This window comes from Elephas maximus, chromosome 10, assembly GCF_024166365.1.
Source record: "Elephas maximus indicus isolate mEleMax1 chromosome 10, mEleMax1 primary haplotype, whole genome shotgun sequence".
Lineage (NCBI taxonomy): Eukaryota > Metazoa > Chordata > Mammalia > Proboscidea > Elephantidae > Elephas > Elephas maximus.
The window spans coordinates 93,681,785-93,705,830 of NC_064828.1; the positions used below are offsets into that span (position 1 = coordinate 93,681,785).

Genomic DNA, 24,046 nt, shown 5'->3' on the forward strand with positions numbered 1-24,046 from the left:
GGTATGTATGTGTGTATCTGCATGCATAGGTATGCATGTGTACAGCTCTATCCTTTTCCTTTAACAAATGGTTTTTTAATGTGTAAATCTTTGACCCATCTGGAGTTTATTTTGTTGAAAGCTACCAGATATGGATCACACTTAATCTTTTCTCTCAAGATAGATGGCTAGTTGCCTCAAAACCATTACAGTATTACTAATCTTAATTCCACTGATTTGAAATGATACCTTATTAGAAATGAACTCTACGTATTTACCTACGGATACTACTACTTGTCTTGTCATTGCTACCATCACTGACGTAACATTGTTTTATAATATGTTTTGATAATTCAGGAGAGCTATACAAATTTAAATATGGTATTATCTGATAATGCTGGAAACTATAAATCATGAGATGCTCTCCTCAATCCTGAATCTTAATTTTTCACACAAAAAATAGGGAGAAAACCTTTCATTTCACAGCTCAGGAAGTATGAACACCGTATCAGTGTACACATGAGGAAACAGATTTTAATTCATTACCAGTGGGAGTGTAAATCAGGAAGACCTTATGGAACGAAATTATGCAAACGCTACCAAAATTTTCAACCCATATACTCTTTGATTTACCAATTCTACCTCTAGGAATTTATTCTACAGCAAATCTTGTACTTGGGCAAAATGATACATGTATATCGTCATTCAATGCAATGTTACAGTAAAAGCTGAGAGCATCTTAAATTCATATCAGTAGGGAAACTTGTTAAATAAATTATAGTATATTCACACCACGGAATTTTTACACAGTTGCATGAAGGAAGTTCATTATGCAGTAATATGGAATGATCTCCAAGATGTTGAAAAGTGTATAGTGTGCTATCATCTGGTAAAAATTAACAGAAAAAGAATGTGTATTTTCATTTGCTTGTATACGCATAAGTTATTTCAGGCAGGATACATGAGAAAATAAAAGTGCGCAACTGTGCAGCAGAAGAACAAGGCTGAGAGACAGAGTTTTCAACAAATCCTCTAATGTATCATTTTAGTTTTAAACCTTAGAATCAATGGTAAAACAAAGTATTTATCAAGAACCTATTATGGTCCAAGAATTATAGATTAGTAATTTTCACTTTTGTTGCCAAATTATTCGATTCATGTTTAGTAAACATTAAAAGGCAAAAGAGAAAAAAGTTGAGAATCTTATAGTACTATGAACTAAAAAAAACAAACCAAACCCACTGCCGTCGAGTTGATTCTGACTCGGGGCAGCCCTATGAAACAGGGTAGAACTGTCCCATAGAGTTTCCAAGGAGCACCTGGTGGATTCAAACTGCTGACCTTTTGGTTAGCAGCTGTAGCACTTAACCACTATGCCATGAGGGTTTCCAATCCCATGAATTACTGAGCAATAAAAAAACAAACTAGATACCAGCATCAAATAACCAAAAACAGTGTCTCCCCCCCCCCCTTTTTTTTAATCTAAGGAAAATTTTAACTTGGAATGAGAAAGAAAATTAATTACACATTATGGATTACGGCCAAGTAAATCTGCAGTGAAATCTAGTGAAAAGGACCACAATGAAACATAGGGATAATTCAATTTAATGCTAACTTCATAGCATTTTAGATAATGGTTCTTTTAAAATAAAAACATCTTGAAAAAATTATAGCTTCATTTCAAGTACCCTTCAAAGTTAAATGATAAAAGAATATTAAATATTTTAAATATCAAAGAAAGGAGTAAACATCATTCTTAAAAGCTCAGAAATGAAAGTGTCTGCTAGAGTAATAATGGCTATGATCTTGCCATTATATGTAGTACAAACTGTAAAAGTGTAGTCTGCCTTTTAACTGATCTGAAACAATTGCAAGTATTTTTTGTCAAATATTCTTGATAGATTTCAGAATTCTTTTATCGTCTCTGACAAAATTATACTAAACACATCTCAGAAATCTCAAAATGATTTGGTAAAATGGTAGGAGAAGGAAAATCTAGATAGATGATGCTATGGATTGAACTGTGTCCCACCGAAAGAAGAAAAAAAAAAAAAAAGGATATGCTGAAGTCCCAGTCTCTGCTACCTGTCCATACTAACTTTTTTGGAAATAGGGTCTTCGAAGATGTTATCAATTAAAATGAGGTCATACCAGAATAGGATGTGTCCTAATCCCATTTGAGGGGTGTATATATGAAAGAGGAGAAGAGTCACAGAGAGACAATGATGAAGTATGACCTGGGATTCTGCACTGCACCTGCAAGCCAAGGACCACCTAGAACTACAAGAAACTAGGAAAGAGGCATGGAACAGATTTTCCCTCAAAGCTTCAGAAGAAATTAGTATAGCTGACACCATGATCTCCAATTCTCAGCCTCCAGAACAGTGAGACAATAAACTTCTGTTGTTTAAAGCCACACATTTTGTGGCATTTTGGTAAGGCAGTGCTGGGAAACTTCATATATATATATATATATATATATATATATATATATATATATGAAAAAACCAAACCCTTTGCCATCGAATCAAGTCCAACTCAGAGGGACCCTATAGGACAGAGTAGAACTGTCCCATAGGGCTCCCAATGAGTGCCTGGTGGATTTGAACTGCTGACATTTTTGGTTAGTAGTCAAGCTCTTAGCCACTGTGCCACCAGGGCTCCTATATATACGCAAGTATATGCATACATATATACACGTATATACATGTGTGTGTATATATATACACACACACACACACACACACACACACGCAACCCTGGTGGCATAGTGGTTAACAGTTCGGCTGCTTACCAAAAGGTCTGCAGTTCAAATCCACCAGGTGCTCCTTGGAAACCCTATGGGGCATTTCTACTCTGTTGTATAGGGTCGCTATGAGTCAGAACTGACTCGACGGCAATGGGCTTGGTTTTTGGTTTTATATTTACATAAATATACATATATATATGAGAGCAAGAGAGTAAACACAAACAAAATCAAAGAATAAAAATAATATTATAGTCTAAAATTAGAAAAATAATTGACAAATACAATTATCATATTAAACTGATTAACGTATTTCTCGTCTTATGTATAGGGCCCTTGGTCATTACCACCTTAGGTCTTACTAGATCAGGACATTATGATTTTTATTCACTTAATAAGAAAGTACCAGTGCTTTTCATTTGAGAGTTAACCAGAGTTTCAATTCAAAGAAATCAAAGGATAATCATATTCTTGGAAAGTCCATGAATTACTTAATAATACTACATTTTGGTAATTGAAAGCAAAATAATCTAATCAAAACTAACCTGAACAGAAAAAAGGGACCCAGTAAAATTTAGATACCTTAGTAATATCAGTGAAAATCAAAACAGTGCATTCCAAGTTATAGTTGGCGATATTGAATTCAATTAAGTCCTCCAGGAAGGCTCCAATTTGATTCATTTACATTTGGAAAGTAATTTACAAAATCATTAAAGATCGGAGAAACCCAGAAACATTCCTCTGAAAAGATCAGAAATAAAAGTATCTGGTAGCGTAATGATGGCTATGATCTGTTATGTATGGCACAAACTATAGCTGCAGTCTGTCTCAAAACTATTCTGAAAAAATGGGAATCATTTTTAAAAAAGTTTTTTTCCTGTATCGTTTGGATAAACGATCTTTTACGAGAGATGGTACATACGTGTGTGTATGGGTGGGTGGGTGTGTATGTGTACACTATGTTTGAAAATACTAATTATAAGTGGCTTCATTACAGTCTTAAAAAAAGTCCTTATAAATTATGGTAGCAAGCTACCAAGCAACAGGACTAGACTGGAACACAGAGCAGACGATAGTAAAAAGTGCTTTTCAGGAAATAAATTTCTAGATGATTGGCAAGTTGAGATATGCACATATACAAATATGCCTATTTATTACCATCAAAAGGAAACTTCAAGGAAAGCCACTTAATTGTTTATATAAAAGCTAGTCCCACTGAATAAAGATGTTTACAGATAATATTTTATACATCATTATTCATAATAAAATTATCTATTTCACATTTGACAAGACTAGATTTTTTAAATAATAGGGAAGAAAATGTGGATAAAGGCTAAGAGAGCTATAAGAATTAAAGAGAAAGACACAAAATACAAATGGTAAGGAAAAAAAATTGAGGTAGCTAAAAAAGAAATGATGAAAAGGAAGACAATGACTCCCAAATGAAAAAATGACATTCAGAAATAATGAAGTTCATTTTGTTTTATAGAATTAAATAATCATTACCATTAATAACCTCTATATTGTTGAAGCCAATGGATACTTTTTGTTCCTATCTTATTTGGAATGTCTAAAATATTTGACACTGCTGGCAACATTTATATACTGAAAACACCCTTTCCTTGGTTCTGTGACAGCATTTTCACTAGGTCCCTCTTACTCTTCTGTCATTTCTCCTCTGTATCTCCCAAGAATTTCCCTTCCCATAGCTAAACCTTATACATACTATTTCCTGGGTTCTGCCTTAATCCTCTCCTCTATTCATTCTGTACACTTTTCCTGGGTGATCTCTCATCCACATAATCACAGTTTTAATTACCCCTATTATGGTGAACACTTCAAGATCCACCCTTAAGTACAACACTGATGACTTCTTCATTAAAAATACCTTTTTTCAACAATATAAACGGCGACTATACATGTAGACATTATTGGACAGAAAACACAGGAATCAAATTGACTACATCTGTGGAAAGAGACGATGGAAAAGTTCAGTGCTATCAGTCAGAACAAGGCCAGGGGCCAAATGTGGAACAGACTATCAACTGCTCATATGCAAGTTCAAGTTGAAGCTGAAGAAAATTAAACAAGTAACAGGAGCCAAAATATGACCTGGAATATATCCCACTAGAATTTGGAGGCCATCTCAAGAATAGATTTGACACACTGAATGGTAATGACCGAAGACCAGACAAGTTATGGGAAGACATCAAGGACATCACACATGCAGAAAGCAAAAAAGAAAGGAAAGAAAGAAAAGACCAAAATAGATGTCAGGAAAGACCCTGAAACTTGCTCTTGAAAGTAGAGTAGCTAAAGCAAAGGGAAGAAATGATGAAATAAAAGAGTTGAACAGATTCAAAGGGTAACTCGAAAAGACAAAATAAAGTACTATAATGAAATGTGCAAAGATCTGGAGTTAGAAAGCCAAAAAGGAAATACACGCTCAGCATTTCTCAAGCTAAAAGAACTGAAGAAAACATTCAAGCCTCGAGTTGCAACAGTGAAGGATACTATGGTCAAAATATTGAATGACACAGGAAGCAGCAAAAGCAGATGTAAGGAATATAGAGAGTCACTGTACCAAAAAGAATTGGTTGACATTCAATCATTTCAGGAGGTAGCATGTGATCAAGAACCAATGGTATTGAAGGAAGAAGTCCAAGCTGCGCTGAAGGCATTGGGGAAAAACAAGACTCCAGGAATTCACAGAATACCAATTGAGATGTTTCAACAAATGGATGCATTGCTGGAAGCATTAACTCATCTATGCCAAGAAATTTGGAAGACAGCTACCTGACCAACTGACAGAGATCCATAATTATGCCCATTCCAAAGAAAGGTGATCCAACAGAATATGGAAATTATCAAACATTATTAACATCACACGCAAGTAAAATTTTGAGAAGATCATTCAAAAGCAGCTATAGCAGTACATTGATAGGAAACTGCCAGAAATTCAAGCCAGATTCAGAAGAGGACGTGAAACAAGGGATTTATCACTGATGATGTCGGATGAATCTTGGCTGAAAGCAGAGAATACCAGAAAGATGTTCCCCTGTGTTTTATTGGTTGTGCAAAGGCATTTGACAGTGTGGACCACAACAAATTATGGAATAACATTGCGAAGAATGTGAATTCCAAAACACTTAATTATGTTCACTTGGAACCTGCACATAGACCAAGAGGCAGTCGTTCAAACAGAGCAAGGAGATACTGTGCGGTTTACAATCGAGAAGGGTATGTCAGGGTTGCATTCTTTCAGCATACTTATTCAATCTGTATGCTGAGCAAATAATCCAAGCAGCTATATGAACTATATCAGGAAGCATGTGGCATCAGGATTGGTGGAAGACTCATTAACAACCTGCTATATACCGATGAAGCACTTACTGATAAAGATCAATGACTACGGCCTTCAACATAAAGAAAACAAAAATCCTCAAAAATGGACCAATAGGCAACACCATGATAAATGGAGAAAAGACTGACATTTCTAGGATTTCATTTTACTTGGATCCACAATAAACACCCACAGAAGCAGCAGTCAAGAAATCAAGACTAATTGCATTGGGCAAATCTGCTGCAAAAGACCTCTTTAAGGTGTTAAAAAGCAAACGTGTCACTTTGAGGACTAAAGTATACCTGACTCAAACCATCATATTCTCACAGCCTCATATGCATGCAAAAGCTGGACAATGAATAAGGAAGACTGAAGAGGAATTGATGCCTTTGAGTTATGGTGTTGGCGAAGAATATTGAATATATCATGGACCACCAGAACAAGTCTGTCTTGGAAGAAATACAGCCAGTGCTCCTTTGAAGGGAGGATGGTGAGCCTTTGTTTCACATACTTTAGACATATTATCAGTAGGGACCAGGCCCTGGAGGAGGCCATCATGCTTGGTAAAGTAGAGGGTCAATGAAAAAGAGGAAGACCCTAGACGAGATGGATTGACACAGTGGTTGCAACAATGGGCTCAAACATAACAACGATTGTAAGGATGGTGCAGGATCGGGCAGTGTTTCATTCTGTTGTACACAGGGTTGCTGTGAGTTGAAACTGCCTCCACGGAACCTAACAACATTATGCTGATGACTGTCTGCCATTAGGCCCAAATGTTGTTCCAAGCTCCTGAAACATTTATTTGTCCACAGTCCTTTCTAATACAACCAATCTTTTATCTCCCTCACCAGTCGATTCTACTTCTCTTATATTTCTGATGATAGCAAATAAGTTATTTTTATCTATTATGAAGTCTCCAGTGCCTAGTACAGTACATGGGACATAGTAAGTGCTCAAAAATATTTGCTGAATATTGGAATCCCACCTTTTTGTTCAAGTCAAAAATTAAGAGTGATCCCAGAAAACTCCATTTCATTTACTCTCAACATACAGTTAATCCCTCATTTATGTTGATTCTACTCCCTTTCTTATCTTTCCATTTGTTTTGATTCCTATTTGAAGCCCTGGTGGTGCAGTGGTTAAACGGATCAACTGCTGACCAGCTCCGCAGGAGAAAGATGTAGCAGTCTGGTTCCATAGGGATTTACAGCCTTGAAAACCCTGTGGGGTCGCTATTGAGTTGGAATCAACTTGATGGCAATGGGTTTGTTTGTTTGTTTGTTTTAGGGGGCTTTGATTCCTACTCCCATGACACTAGTTCGGCTTGCACTTCCTGCATCCTCCTACACTAATCTTAATACTCGTCAGCTTAACATCCAGGGCCTTTGCAAATCTGGTTCCAGAATACCACCTGCCTAAAAAAAAAAAAAAAAGTCTTTTTTTTTTTAATTTCAGTCCCAAGCTCCCACCTCCAATAATATAGAACCCTTGTTCCATCCACGTAGGCTACTTCTTGTGACCTTGTGTTCCTAATGCTGCTCCTTCTCTTCTAAATGCCCTTCTTTGTCTGGATAACTTCTACTCAATCTTTTAAACTCAGGTACAGTTTTATCTCCTCTAAGAATTTTCTTAAGTCTCCTCTACTATAAGATGTCTTTACTGTGTGCTTACATAAAATCTGCTCAGGTGATAGTATTCATCACCCTGCTGTGAAATAACCAATTTGCATGTTTGCTTCCATACTTAGATTATAAACAACTTGAGGGCAGACTGCAACTTTTTTAAAAACTTTTTTTACTAAGAAGTATAAAATGCATGTATAAAAGGTTATCAAATGTACAGCTCAATGAAATATCACCAATTGCTCACCTGTGTAACCACTCCCAGGAAGATCCTATCTTATTTGTACTTGCATCCTCAGTGTCTAGTATATAATAAGTAGTTAATAAATATATGATAAATGCATAGTAACGAATGACATTTATCAGGTTTGGAGAATATTAATCATTACAAGAAATCAGTTCAGTCTAAGATCCAAGAAATCAGATTTTAGATGCCAATATCAAATATCATTTATAATGGGGAAATTCTATTGTCAAGTAAACTATCAACAGCAAAGAATTGAAATTTGCAATTCAACAAATATGATGTTAAACAACAATCTTGCCAGGGAACAAAAGATACGGAGAGCTTGGCATCAAAACCCATGGAAAGATCAGGGTTCATCAAATGATATTCCTTTTGTCAACACATGATCTTCTGGGCTAGCCAGTTACAAAAAATAGCCATAGAAGATCTCTAACAGCAAAACCCAGAGATAAACAATTGAGTAGCAGCTAAGTAACTCCACTTCTCAGCAGTGAATAAAAATCCAGTGTCAAAAGGATTGATGAAAATGTAACAGCTACCCATCAGCCCCACGGTGAGTGGAAGTGGGAGACCATAAACCAGGTGGATGGGGAAACGCTACAGGGACATGGAGAACGCAGCTCCAAGAGTCAATTGCTAAAACGTGGCAGCAGTAAACAGGCCCACTGGTGTACAGGAATGAGAGACAGATTGTTTCAATTTATGTATCAACAGTAGGTGGCCTGGCGGCTAAAAAGTAAAATCCTGAATACAGAAAGGCTATATAAGCATTAGCAGCAGCTGTTAACCAACGGAAAAAACTACTTATGTACTTCACTTGGAAAGTGTAAAAGTCTCCTGTGGCCTGCTCAGTTTCACTCTTGTCAGTGGGGAACAGCATCCCAATGGGACTCAAATAATTATTTAACAAAACTTGAAAATCTGCATTCAGTTTCAGGATTACATTTTTACAGCCCTGGTAGTTCATTCAGTGAGAGCTATAATACAAAGGAAAGATACTTAAAAGATATCATCATAGGGACAATGACAGTCATAATAGCTAAAATTTATGAGGGTTTACTCCGCTCCAGACACTGTGCTAAGGGTATTCATGCATTTTCTCATTTAATCCTCACCCAGTTATGTAGGAACTATTATTTTCCCCACTTCACAGGGGAAGAAGCAGTCTGAGAGAGAAGCCAGGAATTGGCAAAGCTGGACATCTAATCCTGGTCAGACTTCCGAACCTGCACTTTTCTATGTTATGCTAAATTACTCAAATCCATATGTTTTTTTTTCCATGATACAAGTGTTTTAAAAACCAAGTGCTCATATTTCTAGTCATGTTGAAGGATGATGATGGGATTCTTAAGAAGAAAACAGTAGGAGGATCATGTAAGATGTCAAAATTTACCTTGGTTCTGCCATCATCCGTTATGAAGGTTTTAAATTCACACTGCCATACATCACAGAGTACTACATGGAGTCTCACTGAGGGAAAAGTGGCAAATTTGGATTGAATCAGGAAGACCCAGCTGTTTATATTTAAAAAAAAAAAAAAACTAAACTATTAAATGACTACCATCGTTGACTTAGTAATGTCAGAGGTACAAGCACATTTAGAAGTGATATAGTCTTAAAACAAACAAAAAAAAAGAAAAAGAAAAAAGAGAGAGAGGAGAAAAAACTGAAACCCAGAGAGAATAAGTGACAAAGAATAGCCCCATCAGCTAGTCAGTCACAGAACAAAGCCTACAGACTTCTTAGACCATAATCCAGTAACTCTTTCTGTGATATCAGATGGCTCCAGTGGAAATTACTCAGTCCTCTAATCAAAAAACTCCAATAATTGGGATGGCAATTTTACAATCATTAAACTACATTATAACCACAGAGGAACACGTTTCACACTAAGTAAACCAACCCATTTGCCACACGGAGAGTGCTTTGGCAGCAAACAGACCTAGGTTCAAATTCAACTCTCTGATTTACTAAGGCAAATCATTTAATCTATGTGAGTATCATCTCAAAAAAAAAAAAAAAATTAAATAAAAGGATAGGGCAGACTGGTAATAACTACTCACTGGATTGTTTTAAGGATTAAACAGAAAATACGTGAAAGCACCTAGAATGACACACAGAACCTGTTTGTTCAAAACACTTGTTTTCCTTTCCCAAAAGGAAGTATGGTGTATCTGTTAAAGCACCAGCTCTGTGGTCAGACTCGTTGTCGTTGTTGTTAGCTGCTATCAAGCTAGCCCCCGTGTCAGGGAGACCCCATGCACAATGGAATTGTACCATTGCGATTAATAGGGTTTTCATTGGCTGATTTTTTCAGACATAGATTACCAGGCCTTTCTTCTCAGTCTAAGTTTGGAAAATACACTGAAACCTATTCAGTATCACAACAATGCACAAGCTTCCGCTGACAGGTGGGTGGTAGCTGCACTTTGAGGTGTACTGGCTGGGAATCAAACCCATTCTCTCATATGGAAGGTGAGAATTCTATCACTGAACCACCACTGCCCCTGACAGTCAGGCTATATGTGTTCAAATAACACTTCACTTACTAGCCATCTGACTTGGGCAACTTGCTTACCCTCTTTGTGCTTTAGCTTTATCATCTGTAAAGTGGGAATGGGCTGTTTCTAAGGATTTAATTAGATAATGCAATGGGAAGCACTTAGCTTAGATCCTAAAAAAAAAAAAGATCCTGAGACATGGTAAATATTCAATAACTAAGAGGAATTGTCTTGCTCCCATTCTGTAACATGCAAGAACAATAAGTATTCAATATTTTCATTATTTTTATTCTATATAAGTACCGTCTCAATATCTTTGCTTCAATTTTTATTTCTATATCATTTTTAATGAAGATTTAAAGAACCTGCTGCCATCAAATAATTAGAGTAGATATTACAAAAAATCTATCATAATATAAAGAAAATTGAAGCTCACATATCTATTATTCATATCCCATTTTCAAATTTAAAACAAATCACGATTTGCATTCATTATTCAAGATGATGTCAACATACAGTATGGACAACTTAGCTAAGGCCTTCTGGCAATGAGGTGGCACTAGCTAAGCTAGGAGCTCTCCTATTGTATATCTAAAAATGCTGAATAAAACAAACATATAGGCGAATTCATAAGGAAGAAAGGAAAGTCTCCAGATGCATGAAGAGTCAAGTGAAAACCCAAGTGGTACAAACAAGTTGTTCCTGCAGCAGGCCCTGAGGTGGGGGAGGATGGGAGGGGTCACATCCATCAAACCTTTAATGGGCCCTAATGGGCTAGAGTTTTAATTTTAATGCTCATTAAGTGACAGGAGATAAGGACCATTCTGAATGTGGAAGGAAGCTAGAACTGAGGCTCCTTCGTAAAGCTGAGATTTCTCTCTAAGGCAGTGCTTCTCAAACATCAGCATCCATTAGAATCACCTAGTGGCCTTGTTAAACCCCCATATTCCTGGCCCCACCCTCAGAGATGTAGAATCAGCATTTCTGGGAATTTGCTTCTCTATAGAGGGGCTATGAGTCAGAACCCACTTGATGGCAGTGGGTTTGGTTTTGGGGTTTTAACAAGCATTATGGCGTTAGTGAAGAATGCTGAATACACTATGGATTGCCAAAAGAACAAACATCTGTCTTGGAAGAAGTACAGCCAGAATGCTCCTTAGAAGCAAGAATGGTTAGACGTCATCTCATACACTTTGGCCATGTTATCATGAGTGACTAGTCCCTGGAGAAGGATATCTTGCTTGGTAAAACAGAGGATCAGTGAAAAAGAGGAAGACTGGCAAGGAGATGGATTGACACTGTGGCTGCAACAATGGGCCACTGAGCTGATTCGAACTCATGGTGACCCTACGTGTGTGTCAGAGTAGAACTGATTTTATTTTATTAAGCTGATTTTTCAGAAACAGTTCACCAGGCCTTTCTTTTGAGGTGCCACTGCGTGGACTCAAACTGCCATCCTGTCAGTTAGCAGCAAATGCTTAACTGTTTGCATCACCCAGGGACTCCAAACTTTAAATCTCATGATACTAAAAAAAATGCATCATTAGTGGGGCCCTAAAAAATTATCTTACCTGGCCCAGGGAAATGATAAGAAAGCGTATTTCTGACTGGGGCTCCTGTGCTGTATAACGGTTTGGAGTAAAAACGTGCACTGCCTGCATGGCCTGTGAGCGCCGTACCTGAGAATTACCACTGAACATTTCATTCTGGGTTTGAGATTCCCCTGCGGCAAATGAAAGAAGTAAACAACACTACTCTGTAGGGAAACTTTCACAACCCAGATCATGTGAAACTTCCATTTAGCTTAATTCACAGCCAGTAATTACAAAACATGCAAAGAAAGGCTTACTATGAGCAAGAGTCTACAAAAATAATACACAGGAAGATTGGCATTCCCAAAACTTCAGGTAGGAGAATAATCTGAAAGAGCCTATAAAATACATTTTAAATTATTTAAGGACACACACATGAAGTAATAGAAAACATAAGAAAAGAACTTCAAGAAATAAAAAGTATTGTCATTCCTACCAGAGTTTAATAGACAGGATTTAGGTTAGACACAGGCGAAGAAAGAACTAGTGAACCGGAAGAGCAGTCTAAGTAAGTTACACAGAATGCAGCATAGGAGGACAAAAAGATAAATGATACTAAAGAGCAACAAAGGCATACTAAGGACACGATGAGAACTTCCAACATGTGACTATGGGAGTTCCAGTAGAGAACAGAGAAGAAGCAATTTTAGATTATATAATGGCTAAGAATCTTCTAGAACAGAATGGAACCCTTGGACTGACAAATTACAAAGACAACCAAGCAGAAAATAAATAAAATTCTAAACCTAGGCACATTAAAAAAAAAATTGCAGAATACCACTGGCAAAAGATCTTAAGAGGATACAGATAATTTACCTGTAAAGAAATCACAGTTTTGCTGACAGAAGATAACAGTGACAAAAATAGAGGCCAGATGATAATAAAGCATCTTTCAAAAGTCGAGAAAACATAACTGTCAACCTAGAATTCTTTACCCAGGTAAAAAAACTATTTAATAATAAAGGCAAAATAAAGACACTTCTAGGAAAAAAAAAAGAGATTTTACAATTCAGTGAGAGAAATACTAAACGATGCTTTTCAGTAAGAAGGATACTGAGCCCAGAAGGAAGGACTGAGACACAAATACAATGATGAACAACAACAACAAAAAAAGGTAAATATATGGATAAACCTAAATAAGGAGCGGCTGGTGGATTCAAACTACCTACCTTTTGATAGTAGTCGAGCGCTTAATCCCTGAGCCACCAGGGGTCCAGGAAACTGTCACCATCTGCTAAACCTGGGTGTGAATACACGAACTTCTATCATACTGATTTCTGCATATTACTATAGTTGGAAATATTTCATTATTAACTTATTTTTAAAAGTTAAGAAGGCAAATAAGTTTAACTAAGCCAACACAGTAAGAAAGACTTAGTACTGCTGGAAAATAAACAACCATCCATGCATTTATTTAAAAAAAAAATCAGAATGGGCTAATCAGATAGTAGTCCTAGCGAAAACAAGTTAAAACATGTCTAATATCTAATCTCTATCCTCTTGGACCCCTTTTTATACGGTTTGTCTAAGATTCTTCATGAAAGTACATTAGTGGTCAGAAATGGAGATGAATGAATAAGAAATAATATTAGGTGGGATTTAAAGCAAATACTACAAATCAAACACAGTCTGGTACAGCTCTCTGTGAGGCTATGGTGATACATAAAACAGTTCAAAACATACACATAAGAAAATCAGAAAGACTGAAAAGGGATTGCAGTCTATATTAGTCTTTAAAATTCACTCACTTTCTTATTTCTCAAATGTCAAGCTCTAGATCTGCTGTGACGTATTTTTGCTTTGGCTTCAAAGAATTTCTAACCTCGGCATTTTTCACTGTTAACTCAAGCCCGTTGCTATTTGTAAGGAGTTTCTTTTTCCACTCAACATCATATGAAAATCATGCTTCTTATTTTTTTTTATGACTCATACCTTACAATATGTTGTTTGTTAATTCCAAAACCATTCCTGTTAGTGACTGTTATGATATCCCCAGGAGAATGAAGGCTAAAATTAGACCTTTTGGCTTTCAGCTCCTTCCTGGGCAGGTATGTGCGTGCTGTGACCTCTCCCCTCTCCAGCCGCTCATTGCTTATAAGGCAGCAACATGAGGGCGGAAGTCAGAGCAATGGAGTTGCCTGCCTAACTTTTAAAATTGCAGCAGACAGGTACAATAAGGCAAAACAAAAACATGCACCCACAGATGTGGTGACAGGCTTGAGAAATCTACTTGGGGCATTATTTGTGCAGCTAAGAATAGGTAGGTGTATGGGACTGGATTTTTGTTTGGTTGTTTTGTTGTTTGTTTCTGCCTCTACAAATGATCTATGTTTCACTGAAATGGACCTCCAAGTTGACCTATCCTGGAGAACCTCGTTGATTTAAGGTTTAAAACATCGTCTGGTTCAAGTTCATCTGTTCCAGTCAGAAATATAAAATGTTATAACTTATATTAATATTTTATATAACAAAAACAAATAAATTCTTGATGATTGGCCAGTGCCACGAAGCAGACGAACAGGAACCGGAATCTTACATGACTTATCACAAGGGAAGGCCTCAATACACATTTGGTGAATTGAACGATGAACTAGAGCAGAGGTCAGCACACGTTTTCTGTAAATTGCCAGATACATATTTTATGTTTTGTGGGCCATATACCCGTTGCCATCTAGTTGATCTTGACTCTTAGCGACCCTATAGGACAGAGTGGAACTGCTCAGTAGGGTTTTCAAGGCTGTTATCATCTTTATGAAACCAGGCTGCCACAACTTGCTCCTGCTGAGCAGCTGGTGGGTTCGAACTGCCAACGTTTTGGTTAGCAGCAGAGCGCTTACAGTCTGTTCCAACTATTCAAATCTGTTGTAATACTGGGAAAGCAGCTTTAGATAATACATAGACAAATGAGTGTGGCTATGGCCCAACAAAATTTTATTTATAGACACTGAAATTTAAGGTTCATATAATTTCAGATGCCACAAAGAATTATTCTTCTTTTGACTTTTTTCAACCTTCCAATATAAAACTCTTCTTAGCTCATGGGCCACACAAAAACAGGCAGCAAGCCAGAATCGTTTGCCGACCCCAAATAGAGTTTTGTGATTTTGTAAGGCATCTGGACTTTATTTTTCAAAATTACATACGGAATAAAAAGGATAAAATCAAAGAACATAGTAAGAAATATGGATAACAATCCAAAGCATGAGCAAAGTAGTTAGGTTGTTAATCAATTTAAAAAATTGTATACAGAATTATACGTGTATAATGTAGGTCAAAGACTAGCATTCTGAACTCACCCAGAGGCGCCTTGGAAGACAGGCCTGGTGATCTGCTTCCAAAAGGTCAGAACTTTGAAAACGCTATAGAGTACAGTTCTCTGCAACACATGGGGTTGCCATGAGTCAGAAATGACTCAATGGCAACTGTTTCTTATTTGTTTGTTTTTATGCAGATCACGTATTTTTTCTTTCAGAGTAGATTCACAAAAGATTAGTAATCTGTAGCTCCATGCATCCACTGACTGAAAGCAACACACATCTTGCAAATACAGATACACTGATTTGAGTTTAATGTTATAATAATCTAAGTAAATATCTAAAGCAGGGATTCTTCATACGGGGCCATATACCTATACTTAGAATCAATGGTTACTCTTCAGGAATTTCTTCAATTCTTGGTTTTTTAAATAACAAATATTTGGATATATATGCATTTTTCTGTAGACTTGGTAAAGCTTTCATCAGACCTTCAAAGGGGTTGATAGCTCAGAAACCATTAATCTAGGTAGCTGATTGGAACTGACTGTATAATAGGTCAAATTGCTATTCTTTCGAATCTTCGATACACAAAAGCAGTATCATTAAAAAGAAAAAAGGAACAGCAAATAACATAAAAACTGGAACTCTACTAGTATTAAATGAAACACATATTAAAAAACAAAAATTTCCCTCCAGAAGTGATTTTTAAGGTATCAGATTAGTTCTCTTATTCACTCCAATACCAAGTGGGCCTATGTTACTCTTATAAGCCACAAAATACTAAATAGGAACAATGGAAGGCTGAATAATGGCCCCCAAAGATAACCAGGTCCTGATCCCAGGACCTTATCAAAGTGTTATTTTACATGACAAAAGGGATTTTGCAAGAGTGATTGAATTAAGGATTTTGAGAAGAGGAGAATATTCTGGACTATCTGGGTCAGCCCTGTATGTAACCATAATTAGCTTTATGAAAGAAAGGCTGAGGGAGATTTGACAACAGAAGAGGAAAACGGCATGTGGTGATGGAAGCACGTACCGGAGTGATGCACTCTGAAGATGGAGGAAGAGGGCACAAGCCAAGGAATAGAGACAGCAACTAGAAGCTGAAAAAGCACTGAAAAGGATTCCCTCCTCAGAGCTCCCAGAAGGAATTAACTCTGCCAACCCCTTAGCTTCAGCCCAGTGAAGCTGATTTTAGACTTGTGGCCTCTAGAACTGTAAGAGAATGCATCTGTGATGTTTTAAGCCACCAAGTTGTGGTAGTTTATTACAGTGGCAACAGAACACACATACAGGTAGTTCCCACTTCCATCAGGAGGTACTAATTGGTCCTTGACCTTTGCACCCCAGTTTTGCTTACGTTTAGTCCCTGGTCCCTAGGAATCAAGATCTGTCAAGGAATTTGATTTTGAATTTTATGTTTATGTGTTTCAAAGGAGAGAAATACACAAATACAACCAAAACAACAGGATAGTCAGGGTACAAGTCCCACCAACTTCTCTCTCCCTAATGTGATTCCTATAGATGCATTTGTCGAATCTTATTTAAATCATGTCCTCAAATTTCATATTGAGAATTCCCATTTAAAAAACAAAATTAAAAAAAAAAAAAAGAAGAAATACTACATATCCAGTGTGAGTCCAGCAGTCTCAATTTTGTGAAGTGTGGTAATGCAATCTCCTCCCTCCAAAGACACTCACTTTCCCTTTCCCCCATCCCACATATGTACGCATGTTTGAGGGACGGGGGGAACGACATAAGTAAGTATTCAAAACAAATGCTCCAAAGTCTATGTATCCTAAAAACTGTACATTTTATTCACAGGTGAAATCCTCAGGAATTTCTTGGTATTTAATGACTTTTATATTCTATACAATCCTCACAAGGTATTTGCTAAAAAACAAAGCAAAACAAAAAACAAACCCATTGCTGTCGAGCAGATTTCGAGTCATAGTGACCCCATGTGACAGAGTAGAACTGTCCCACAGGGTTTCCAAGGCTGTAATCGTTAAGAAAGCGGACTGTCACATCTTTCTCACCTGGAGCACCTGGTTGGTTCAGGGCAGTTGGTGGGTTCAGAGTAGCTAGTGAGTTCGGAGCAGATGGTAGGTTCGAACTGCCAACCTTTCGGATAACAGCCAAGCACTTAACCACTGCACTGCCAGGGCTTCTTAGACCACAGCATATAATTGAAAGAAGCAAATCAGACTTGATTACATGGAGATTCTGGGAAACTTCTAATAGAAAACACCGTGATTGCTGAAAGAAGCAATGCCTCACAATCAAGAAGGGAAGTGACATAGGAAACCTTAGAGCACGGTAGTCTAAGTGGTAAAAAGGAAATAATGCTATATTCTCATTTGATATATTCCCAGTTGATTCTGAGGCAAATTATTGGGCTAAAACACAATCATCAGTTCTGAGAACAACTGCCCAAAGTCATTAAATCTTAAGGGAAATCTTAATCTCAGCATATTCTGCTTAATAAGAATATAAGGAAATAGAAGGAAAAGTTATTTTTAGCTGTTGTCAAGTCGAACCTATCTCGTGTGCAGAATAGAACTGCTTCATAGTGTTTTCAAGGTTGTGACCTTTTGAAAGCATATCACCAGGCCTGTCATCCAAGGTCCCTCTGGGTGGGTTTGAATCGACAACCTTTTGTCTAGTAGTCAAGCGCTTAATCATTTGCACCACCTAGGGATGAGTCTGAATCGACTCAATGGCAGTGGGTACAACTGGTAGGGACTCCTAAGGAAAAGTAGAGAACTTATTAAAAGACCTTCTGATGTGGTTAAAACAAATATCCTTGCTTAAGGAAGAAAACACCAATCACCCGAAACATTAACTTATATACAGCACCTCACTGGTAATACTGCTGGCAGGACACTGCACAGCCCATTGCTGGTGTTCGACTGACATTCGATCAGCTAACTCATGAATGAATAGTACATCTGCTCACTCAGATTTTTGGTGTTAGACGTAGTAGAACTAGAGCAAGAATCCCACTAGGCTGTAAAATGAAAGTCCCATACCAGAGATTCCATTCGATTTCCCTTGAGAGTTTTTCAAGTAACCTAATGCATTTACCTCGCTCATCTGTTTGTGTGTTTAAACCATGTTCAAAGTCTCCTCAGCACAGCTCTACTGAGGGCAGTTTAGTTCTCAGGAGTAAGCATACTAGCAAAAAAAGCTAAAAATGCCAGGGCAGGAAATCCAGGGAACTTTACAATGTAAAAGACTCCTATGGTGGTTTGACAGTTCAAGCTAAGCTCCAAAGGGGAAATTTCTATTTGAATAGTAAGTAAATGATTTTGGACATCTGTTTGAGGTTTTATTTAGAAACACTGATGGAGCTGTTATCCTAAATAGTGAACACTTGTAATAAATATTTTCCTTTCCAATACTTGGAAGCATTATAGATATCTATGTGTTTGTTGGTATCCTCTTGTATTTTCAACATAATGTACATTTTATTCAGCATCATTATCACGTTATTTAGAAATTGCATCAAGTATCAAATGAGGAAAAGCACTTTGCAAAAGTGGTTACACGCAGTAAAAGCTAAAAAGAACAAAATGTCTTCTACCATATTGCAACAAGTGTTACCATTTGAACTACCATGGCTTTGTTTAAGAGGCTCAATTGCCAACAGAAATTACAGCTATAATGGACATCTTTTTTTTTTTTTTTTTTGTCTGTCCAGCATCCATTTTCCCCTTTTCTTTAAAGAGAATGGCCAGATTTTCCCTGGGTAAACACCCTTCTTCCACTGAGCCTGTGAAGTTCTCGTGGCAACACAACTCTGAATTTAGCTTTGGGTGAGTGACTGAAACCTGGTCAACGAGAAGACCACATCTTTCTGGGAACAGGAAATGGTTTAAGGGCAAGCATTCAAGATCGGATATATCAAAGTCAAGGAGTATGAGCCCCAGGACTTTTACCGGAACTACCTGGAAGTAAGCACTTGCTTATAACACGGCAGGATGTGAGTCTACTGCTACTGGGGCCATTTTGCCACTACTTAGAGAAAGACTGGCTGAGAAGGAAGTGAACATAAAAGAAAGCTTTAAATATAAAAGGGCTGATAGATGCAGGGAGTAAGATTTTGGATGCCAGAAACGAACCTACTTGTGCCATACTTTAGCTATTTTTACCTTTAGTATGTAAGTAAATACATAGCCCCTCCTATTTCTTTCTCTATCACTTCATTCGTTCTTTTTTTCCCCTTAAGCCAGTTTTTACTAGGTTTAGAGTCTCTTCAACTGAGATTCCCGACTAAATAGAATTGCTCCTAAAATTCATTATTTTCCAAATGACTTTGACATTTTATTATTTTGTAACAATTGAAAGCATTGCATTTTGACTTCTTGAAAAGACCTGAGTTCTAATTCTGACTCAGCAATGCAAACTGTGTGGCCTTTGACAAGCTATCTAAGTCTTCTGAGGCTGGTTTCTTTATCCATAAAAATACACTTAAAAATATGTATCTTTCAGGGTAGTGGAGAAAAGTAAATGCATAGTATATCAAATGCCTATACAGTGGACACATTGGTATATTGCATTTCCTTTGCCTTCTTAGAGAGACAGAAAGAGTTTTACGTTTTTGCTTATATTTGATGGGTAGAATGGGAAAAAAGTTCCTCTCAGAAGGGGTTCTCAAATACAAACAACAAAGGAACTCCTTCATACACCAATAAGAAACTTTTTATTTTTAAAAGACATAGGGGCACCTTGTCTTTGAGAACTGGAAAAAAGAATTTTAGAAATGGGTCACTAGTAAAGGGTCTGAGTAAAATTCTTTCAAACTAGCAAAGGCCTTATTACTGTACATCTACATGAGTACAGTCTAGGTTGGCCCGAGGTTTATGCAGAAGTTTTTCTATGTGGTTTTTCTTGTTTATTGATTTTAATTGGCTTAAGGTTTTCTAGCTTATTTTTCTCTTCTTTCCCATCAGTGACTTATTCAACATGAGTGTCTGAAACTTTGAGTCACATATTTCTGGGATACTATAATTCTAGGAAAAAACATGACAATTAGGTATGTGAGTAAACATCATGAGTTCATTTTAGTCAGAAAAATCTACTTAAGACTGAATTTAGTATATTTTAATCATGTGGTTTGGTATTCATTAACCCATTCAAGACACTCTAGGATAAATTTGGCAAAATTGTAAATTCCTAAAGACACGTCAACAAGCATAAAAAACTTATGAAATTTCATTTTTCATTTTCCCTTTGAAATTCAATCTACATGATATTTCATATAATTATTGCCTACCCTACAAAGGAAAAATGATCTGTACTATGTGGGGTAGAACAATCCCTTCTGCTTTGTTTAATTTTGCAATAGCAGTGGCTAATATAGATACATTAGTTACACAGGTGGTTTAAAAGCTAAAAAAATTATTAAATATACTATGAAATATTCACCTATTTTTAAAAACTAAGATGGACACCTTTCTTACATGGCATTGGATTACAAATAAGATTGTTATGTTAGTTGTTAGGTGCTGTCAAGTCAGTTCCTACTCATAGAAACCCCTATGTACAATAGAACGAAACAATGCCCAGTCCTGCCCATTCTCACAATTATTGTTATGTTTGAGTCCACTGATGCAGCCACTGTGTCAATCTATCTCATTGAGGGTCTTCCTCTTTTTCACTGACCCTCTGCTTTATCAAGCATGATGCCCTTCTCCAGAGACCAGTCCCTCCTAATAACATGTCCAAGGTAGGTAAGATGAAGTCTTGCCATCCTTGTTTCTAAGGAGCATTCTGGCTGTACTTCTTCCAAGACAGATTTAGATTTGTTCATTCTTCTGGCAGAATATATTCAATATTCTTTGCAAACATCATAATTCAAAGGCATCAATTCTTCTTTGGTCTTCTTTATTCATTGTCCAGCTTGTGCAGGCATATAAGGCGATTGAAAAGACCATGGCTTGGGTCAGACCCACCTTAGTCCTTAAAGTGACATCTTTGCTTTTTAACACTTCAAAAAGGTATTTTGCTGCAGATTTTCCCAATACAATATGTCATTTAATTTCTCGACTGATGCTTCCATGATTGTGGATTCAAGTAAAATAAATGCTTGACAACTTCAGTCTTTTTTCCATTTATCATGTTCATGCTTATTGGGTCAGTTGTGAGGATTTTTGTTTTCTTTATGTTTAGGTGTAAACCATATTGAAGGTTAGAGTTTTTGATCTTCATCGATAAGGGCTTCAAGTCCTCTTTACTTTCAGCTTGTATCATCTGCATATTGAAGGTTGTTAATGAGGCTTCCTCCAATCCTGATGATACATTCTTCTTCATATAGTACATCTTCGCAGATTATTTGCTCAGCTTTCAGATTGAATAAGTATGGTGAAAGGATACAAACCTGACACACACCTTTCCTGATTTTAAACCACACAGCATGTCTTTGTTCTATTTGAACGACTGCCTCTTAGTCTATGTACAGGTTCCTCATGAGTACAATTAAGTGTTCTGGAATTCCCGTTCTTTGTAATGTCATCCATAATTTGTTATGATCCACACAGTCAGATGCTTTTGCATAGTCAATAAAACACAGGTAAAAATCTTTCTGGTATTCTCTGCTTTCAGCCATGATCCATCTGACATCAGCCATGATATCCCTTATTCCACATCCTCTCCTGAACCCGGCTTGAATTTCTGGCAGTTCCCTGTCAATGTACTTTTGCAACCACTTTAGAATAATCTTCAGCAAAATTTTACTTGTGTGTGATACTAATGACAGTGTTTGATAATTTTTGCATTTGCCCTTTTTGGAACGGGCACAAATATAGATCTCTTCCAATGGGTTGGCCATGTAGCTGTCTTCCAAACTTCTCGGCATAGACAAGTGAGCGCTTCCAGTACTGCATCAGTTTGTTGAAGCATCTCAGTTGATATTCGGCTAATTCCTGGAACCTTGTTTTTCACCAGTGCCTTCAATGCAGCTTGGACTTCTTCCTTCAGTACCATCGGTTCTTGATCATATGCTACCTCCTGAAATTGTTGAATGTCAACCAATTCTTTTTGGTACAGTGACTCTGTATATTCTTTTCATCTTCTTTTGATTATTCCCACATAGTTTAATATTCTCCCCCCTCAAAAAAAAAATTCCCACATAGTTTAATATTCTCCCCATAGAATCCTTAAATATTGCAACTTGAGGCTTGAATTTTCTTTTCAATTCTTTCAGCTTGAGAAATGCTGAACATGTTCTGCCCTTTTGGTTTTCTAATTCTAGGTCTTTGCACATTTCATTATAATGCTTTACTTTGTTTTCTTGAACTGCCCTTTGAAATGTTCTGTTCAGTTTTTTTACTTCAAACAAAATTAGATTCTATAAACTTGAAGCAATTCCTTATAAATTATATAACATGATTTTGGAAAAATCATAGAATTTGGCAAGTAACTAGAATCGAATACTTATTGTTATGAAGATTAAAGTGACATAATATTTAAAATTTATATAGTCTTTAAGCTTTATACTTAGATATGAGGCAAATTCACTAGCATAGTATTTTATGGGTAGTTAATGTAATGTTTTAAGATACTAAAAAGAAACTCTTAAGAAACAGCCTAAAACCTGTGTCAGTTAGAAATTGAGTCAGAGGGCAAAAATCACAAGTTACAATAGTTGCTGACCTGTTTCCATGATATATACATTACTGCTGAATTATACAATTAAAAACTCCAGTTCCCTAAGTCAATAAATAATTATTTCTGATAAAATCCCATAATTTGTTCGCATGGCAGAATCTATGCAAATTTTTATGGTGTAAGGAATAATCAATATAGTGCAAATAAGTTATCCCATCTAGATGCAATGAGAAAAACAAGAAAATAACTCCAGTAATCTAGAATTACAAAGAGTCACTATCAGGGCAGGATCTAACTTGATACTAACAGAAGGCAATATAAGATTACAAGAGTCATAATCCCACAAACGTTGTCAAACAATTTCCCATTAGATGTTTTAATTGGATTTCTATTTGTTACTTATGGGCAAATGTAAAAGGACATCTGCAGTGTCATCTTTCTGGAGGATAATTTTTATCTTTCTGTCAAGAAACTTAAAAATATTCTTACTTTTTTAAACAATTCCACTGCCAAGAATGTAATCAGAAATGTGCAGAATTATGTGTGCAAATGGTTACATGTTCTTGGCAGCTAACTTAAAGGCTGGAAGTTTGAGTCCACCTAGAGGCAACTCAGAAGAAAAGTCTGGTGATTTACTTCTGAAAAATCAGCTACAGATGCCCTATGGAGCACAGTTCTACTCTGACACACATGGGACCACCATGAATCGGTGTCGACTCAATGGCAACTGGCTATATGTGCAAGGATTGTCATTTTATTGTTACTTATAATAGCCCCATATTTTAAAGAACCTAATGACCAACAATAGAGGATTAATTATCAACTCCCTTTAAGAATCTAATGAACACTAAGGATTCTGCACCCCAGGAAAATCCATGTATGCTTTACTTCTGTAATGCACACATGTGTGTACGTGCACACACCCTCCGACACACACACAATGAACATGTTGGAAAACTACATTGCCATCTAACTTTGAAAACTATTAGTCAATATCATTTCATAATACATAGGAATAATTTTTAGGATAATGGGAAGAAAACAATGCAAAGGTTTCAGCAAAATGCAAAATGTAGTATACTTATTGCTGAAATGAAAATGATTGACCTAAACAACTTAAAAAAAATTTTTTTTAGAGAGAT

The 24,046-nt window shown here is 36.7% G+C and overlaps 1 protein-coding gene across 7 annotated transcripts in view; it reads right to left on the minus strand.

The window, feature by feature from the left end:
* Positions 1-24,046, minus strand: part of CEP128 (centrosomal protein 128) — a 523,299-nt gene that overhangs the window by 142,243 nt on the left and 357,010 nt on the right. Inside the window, exon 19 of one of the 7 annotated variants that reach the window (XM_049899767.1) lies at positions 16,959-17,460. The exons of the other annotated variants lie outside the window; for them this stretch is intronic. Within the exon in view, the coding sequence (XP_049755724.1) occupies positions 17,378-17,460 (83 nt within the window). The 3' untranslated portion in view covers positions 16,959-17,377. Of the gene's footprint in view, positions 1-16,958; positions 17,461-24,046 lie in introns of those variants that run through there. 7 annotated transcript variants of the gene reach the window in all.